The sequence below is a fragment of the Mastomys coucha genome, unplaced genomic scaffold (assembly GCF_008632895.1).
Source record: "Mastomys coucha isolate ucsf_1 unplaced genomic scaffold, UCSF_Mcou_1 pScaffold16, whole genome shotgun sequence".
NCBI lineage: Eukaryota > Metazoa > Chordata > Mammalia > Rodentia > Muridae > Mastomys > Mastomys coucha.
The window spans coordinates 50,758,738-50,764,995 of record NW_022196898.1 but is presented as its reverse complement, the minus strand read 5'-3'; the positions used below and the strand labels follow the sequence as shown (position 1 = coordinate 50,764,995).

Here is a 6,258-nt window from a genome sequence, read left to right as displayed (position 1 = left end):
AAAAAAAAAAAAAAAAAAAATTCTCAATTATGGTTAGAAAAACTTCTTGTAAAGAATGTTGATTGCTGAAGCTGGGATAGAAATTTGCCCTCCTTTCTCTGCTGTTCTTTGTAGTCTGTCAAAGGAAAGACTAATTCAATATTCAAAACATTTTGAAGAAAGAAAATATTATATAAAAATCATTTGCATTAAATATCTGCCCAAAATGTCTGCTAATAATGGAAGCTTATTGCTAGTTTCAAATTGCCTTGAAGTGCATGAACTAGAACTGGCAATGTCCAGGTTGACCTCAAACTCATCCTCCATATTCTAGTACATTAAGTACTTATGTATGTTTCTTTTCTTTTTACATAGGAATATACAGTGAAGACACCAACTAAAAATAGCATATATCAAAGAGAAAACAAGTATATACGTGATGGAGGAAGTAATAAAAAGAGAAAAACAGTCTTTGAATTTGATGTTAATTCAGATAGTTCAGAAACTACTGATCTCTTGGTAAAAATATGAAAAACTAGCATCTTTATTTATGTTATTATTTGTGTTATTTCTTGATATAAATGTATAACATGTATGTAGTATCTACCATGTGATAATAAAATACAACAAAACTGTCACAACACAGAATTATATGTTTTTATACCATTTGACAGAAATTAAGGTTCAATTTCTAAATTTCAGAAAATATGACACTTAAACCATACAATATCATATACTTGGCATATGAGATGACTAATTTTCATGATTTCCAGAAAAATACTATGAAGGAAGTTTTACTATACTTAAAAACGTAAAAGTGGGATTAATACTTTAAATATTGTCCCAGCCAAATCTGTTATTAAGGGCCTTATCTTTTTGTATATTTGTTGCTTTATTTTACACTACTACTGATTGGCATTTATATCACACTACTGACAAACTATAGCAGTCTATCACTCCTAAGGAGTAGTATAGTAAGGATAGTATGTTTAAGGAAGGTACTATTTCTATAAGAATGTTTACTTTAAAGAATGGCCTGGACTTTGGAGGTAAACATTCCAATGTTGAAATCCTGCTGTATTTCTACTAGAGTTGTTTTGACCAATTTCTTAGCCTCTGTGATATTCAAAATGTCTTTAAGTTATTTCATTTTCATTTTTTAAAAGGAGAGTTGTATGGCTTAAGGTTATAGCTCAGTGGTAGTATTTGTCTTGTATTGGTGCCTGAGCTTTAATACTCAGCACTGCAAAACGATGCAAAGTAAAACAAAATTACTGTGCATGACCCTGGGAACATGGTAAAGTGGGATATACCAGGAATCTCTCTCATAGGCATCACTTATGCTGGCAAAAATGAAATGAACTGTTTTGGAACTCTAGAATTTTATTTCAGTTCCTGTATTTTCCAGTGAAAATATTGCCAGCTGCTTTTTGAACAAGTTCAGCCTTAAATGGTAGTGACTAATGGTATATACCCCAACCAACCTACAGACCTGTGGCAGACAGCCACACTTATGTTTCTGGTATGGTTTTCTAGAGTTGTGTGTACAATAAGTATTTTGCTTCCAAATCTCAGGGTACAAATGTTACAGGCCCTATTTTCCTTTATTTTTTTGCTACCTCTTTTCTCCTACTTAACTAACCTCTCTCCTCATAGGTGCTATGTTGACAAAATTTTAATAACATAATACTGAAAAACTATAACATTGTATATTTGTATTTTTCTTCAAGACCCTGGTTTCAGAGGAAGATATATCAAACAGGCTTTACAATAATAATCCACCAGATTCTCATCTATTAGTCAGAACCCCTAAACAGGTAGCTGTTAAATTTTATTTCAGAAAGCAAAATTTAAAAGATGATGTCATTTTCTAAATATATTAAGTTTTGTTTTACTTTATTTTATGTTTAGACTCCTTTATCTCTATCAACTCCTGCATCTTTTATGACGTTTGGAAGTCTGAAAAAGAGAGAAGACCGTTGGGCAACGATTGCTAAAATTGATAGGAAAAGAAGACTAAAGGAAGCAGAAAAGTTATTTATTTAATTTCAGATTAATTTCCCAGAGAGCCAAACTTTACCAAGGAATTCAGACTTTAAAGTTAATTACATAAATAACTTGTGTTTATGTTATATTTGTGGCCTAAATATAAAATAACTATATCTTACCTGAATTTGTTATTGTATTCAGATACTTACATTTTGTTGCTTTTACTTGCAATGGATACTGAAGTTCTAAGTTTTTTAACTTGAGCTTTTGACCATTAGAAATGCATTGTTGAGATTTATAATTTTTATTATTAAAATATTTTGAATGCAAATATTTCTCAATAATTTGTGTGAGGGTCTCTGAATAGCTAATCATTATAATATTGAGAGGTGGGAGTGATAAATTATATTAAGTAATGTTGCTCAGAGATAAAATGAAATTGATTGGGAGGTCATTGGCAATTTTTCCAGTAGTTTCAGTGATTGGATGAATTTAAGGAGAGAATGAGGGAGAAGAAATGGAGACAGCTTTTGCTATTAAATGTAAAAAGCTCAAGAAGTCATACTTTGAAGGAAGAAGTTAAATTCCTCTCTAGTAATTACTAGAGAGGAATTGAGTTAGCAGAAGCAAACTATTTTATAGAATGTTTTACAGTAGGCAAGAGAGGTAGAATTTATTGGGAAAACAAAGTGTAAAATATTAGGAAGAATAGCCATTTCTACAGTAGTAACAGGTAAGAGGAAGTAATATATATCACAGGATGATTGTAAATGAATGGAACTTTATAGGATTTTTGTTTTTATATCTTTTTTCTAAAGATTTATTTTATGTATGAGTACACTATTGCTCTCTTCAGACATAACAGAAGAGGACATCAGATCTCGTTACAGATGGTTGTGAGTCACCATGTTGTTGCTGGGAATTGAATTTAGGACTTCTGGAAGAGAAGTCAGTGCTCTTAACTGCTAAGCCATATCTCCAGCCCCCTTGGTTTTATATCTTAAGTTTTTTTCTTTCCTTCCTTCCTTCCTTCCTTCCTTCCTTCCTTCCTTCCTTCCTTCCTTCCTTCCTTCCTTCCTTCCTTCCTTCCTCTCACTCTGTAGACCAGGCTGGCCTCGAACTCAGAAATCTGCCTCTGTCTGCCTTCCAAGTGCTGGACTAAAGACATGCACCACCACTGCTCTGCTTATCTTAAGTTTTCTTAATGATTGTCCTGGTTTGTTTTTTTTTTTGTCAACTTGACAAAAGACAGGCATCTCAGAAAAGGAACTTCAATTGAGAGTGCAAGATTGCTGCCCATCAGATTGCTTGTAGGCAAGTCTATAGGGCATTTTCTCTCTTCTTTTATCTCTTTATTTATGCATTTATTTACTTTACATCCCAATTGGATCCCCCCTCCAAGTCCCATACCATCACACACTCCTTCCCTCTGCTCCCCATTCTCTTCTGAGAAGGGAAGGCGCCCCCATGGGTACCAGCTACCCTAGCACATCAAGTTTCAGCAGGACTAGGTACATTCTCTCCCACTGAGGCCTGACAAAGCAGCCCAGTTAGGGGATAGAGATCCAAAGAGAGGCAACAGAGTCAGCTCCCACTCCACTAGTTAGGGGATCAACATGGAGACTATGCTGCATTTTCTTGGTTAATGACTACTATTGAAGGGCCCAGCTCATTGGGGACCAGTGCCTACCTGGGCATGTGGTCTCAAGTGATAAAAGAAAGCAGGATGAGCAAGCCAATAACTAGTACTTTTCCATGATCCCTTGTAGGGCAGTGGTCTGTTCAGGCAACCTGGGCCCAGAAATAGGCCTAGAACCCCGGAGCTCCACTGGGCAATATTTCTGCCTGCAAGGGACAGAAGGAGTTCGGCTATAACTCCTGGGACCTTGGCTCATGTTTTAGTCCCAACCCCCTACAACCGCCCCAGCAGGAGAGGTGTGTGATATTGGTCAAGCCCTCTAACATGCAAATAAAGATTCTCAGCTCAAACCAATGAGAGACAACTGCTGTTGAAATCTGAATGACCCCCAAAACTGTATATATATCCTATCCAGGGAAGTAAAAGTGCGTGAAAGTTCTACTCTGTTGTCTGAGCCTTTTGTTCTAAGAGCTGTAACACTTGGGAAGAGATCTGCTCTCTGGAAACTCTTGGCCTGAAGCTGCATTGCACTCCTCACTGGCTAGTCGGCCTGTCGGCCCAGCCCAACCCTGCAGGGCAGCACAGAGAAACAGAGCAGCCTGGAAGATGGCCCCGCACATGCTCCCTTCCCTTTGCTAGGACTCTTGCACCAGGTAGGGCCAGAGATCTCCATGGAAAGCCTCCATCACACAGGCCCATACTGCTGTCTACTCCTCTTGGGTGTATTTACTTGTTTTTATTCTAGAGCTTTCAGGTGTGCTGTTAAGCTGCTAGTATATGCACTCTCCAATTTCTTTTTGGAGGCACTTAGAGCTATGAGTTTTCCTCTTAGCACTGCTTTCAGTGTGTCCCATAAGTTTGGGTATGTTGTATCTTCATTTTCATTAACTTCTAAAAAGTCTTTAATTTTTTTTTTATTTCTTCCTTGACCAAGTTATCATTGAGAAGAGTATTGTTCAGCTTCCGTGTATATGTGTGCTTTTTGTTGTTTTTATTGCTATCGAAGACCAGCCTTAATCCATAGTCATCTGATAGGAGGGAGGCATGGGATTATTTCAATCTTCTTATATCTGTTGAGGTCTGTTTTGTGACCGATTATATGGTCAATTTTGGAGAAGGTATCATGAAGTCCTGAGAAGAAGGTATATTTTTTTGATTTACAATGAATACATATCTGTTAAATCCATTTGTTTCATAACTTCTGTTAGTTTCACTGTGTCTCTGTTTAATTTGTGTTTTCCTGATCTGTTCATTGATGAGAGTGTGATGTTGAAGTCCCCCACTATTATTGTATGAGGTACAATGTATGCTTTTAGCTTTAGTAAAGTTTCTTTTATGGATGTGGGTACCTTTGCATTTGGAGCATAGATGTTCAGAATTGAGAATTCTCGTTGGTAGATTTTAACTTTGATGAGTATGAAGTATCCTTCCTTCTTTGATGACTTTTGGTTGAAAGTTGATTTTATCTGATTTTAGAATGGCTACTCGAGCTTGTTTCTTGGGTCCATTTACTTGGAAAAATGTTTTTCAGCCCTTTACTCTGAGGTAGTGTTTGTCTTTGACACTGAGGTGCATTTCCTGTATGCAGCAAAATGCTGGGTCCTGTTTACATAACCAGTCTATTAGTCTATGTCTTTTTATTGGGAAATTGAGTCCATTGATGTTAAGAGATATTAATAGCAATTGTTGCTTCCTGTAACTCTTGATGTGATTTTTATATTTGTGTGGTTATCTTCCTTTGGATTTGTTGAAAGAAGATTACTTTCTTGCTTTGTCTAGTATGTAGTTTCCCTCCTTGTTGTTTTTAATCTATTATCCTTTGTAGGGCTGGATTTGTGGAAAGATATTGTATAAATTTGGTTTTGTCATGGAGTATCTTGGTTTCTTCATCTATGGTAAATGAGAGTTTTGCTGGGTATAGTAGCCTGGGCTTTCATTTGTGTTCTCTTAGGGTCTGTATGACATCTGCCCAGGATCTTCTGGCTTTCATAGTCTCTGATGAGAAGTCTGGTGTAATTCTGATAGGCCTGCCTTTATATGTTACTTGACCTTTTTCCCTTACTGCTTTTAATATTCTTTCTTTGTTTAGTGCATTTGGTGTTTTGATTATTATGTGACGGGAGGAATTTCTTTTCTGGTCCAATCTATTTGGAGTTCTATAGGCTTCTTGTATGTTCATGGGCATCTCTTTCTCTAGGTTAGGGAAGTTTTCTTCTATAATTTTGTTGAAGATATTTGCTGGCCCATTACGTTGGGAGTCTTCGCTCTCTTCTATAATTATTATCCTTAGGTTTGGTCTTCTCATTGTGTCCTGGGTTTCCTGAATGTTTTGGGTTAGGAGCTTTTTGCATTTTGCATTTTCTTTGACTGTTAGGTCCATGTTTTCTATGGTATCTTCTGCCCCTGAGATTCTCTCGTCTATCTATTGTATTCTGTTGGTGATGCTTGCATCTATGACTTCTGATCTCTTTTCTACATTTTCTATCTTCAGTGTGGTCTTCCTTTGTGATTTCTTTATTATTTCCATTTCCATTTTTAGATCCTGGATGATTTTGTTCAGTTCCTTCACCTATTTGGTTGTGTTTTCCTGTAATTCTTTAAAGGAGTTTTCTGTTTCCTCTTTAAAGTCTTCTACCTGTTTACCTGTGGGT

The 6,258-nt window shown here is 36.4% G+C and overlaps 1 protein-coding gene across 3 annotated transcripts in view; it reads left to right on the top strand.

The window, feature by feature from the left end:
- Sycp1 (synaptonemal complex protein 1) overlaps positions 1-2,299 on the top strand; it is a 119,920-nt gene extending 117,621 nt beyond the window's left edge. For all 3 annotated transcript variants that reach the window (XM_031375008.1, XM_031375007.1, XM_031375006.1), the window contains 3 exons: positions 355-498; positions 1,710-1,796; positions 1,891-2,299. In XM_031375008.1, coding sequence (XP_031230868.1) covers positions 355-498; positions 1,710-1,796; positions 1,891-2,025 — 366 coding nt within the window. In that variant the 3' untranslated portion in view covers positions 2,026-2,299. The remainder of the gene's footprint in view (positions 1-354; positions 499-1,709; positions 1,797-1,890) is intronic.
- The last annotated feature ends 3,959 nt before the right edge of the window (positions 2,300-6,258 follow it).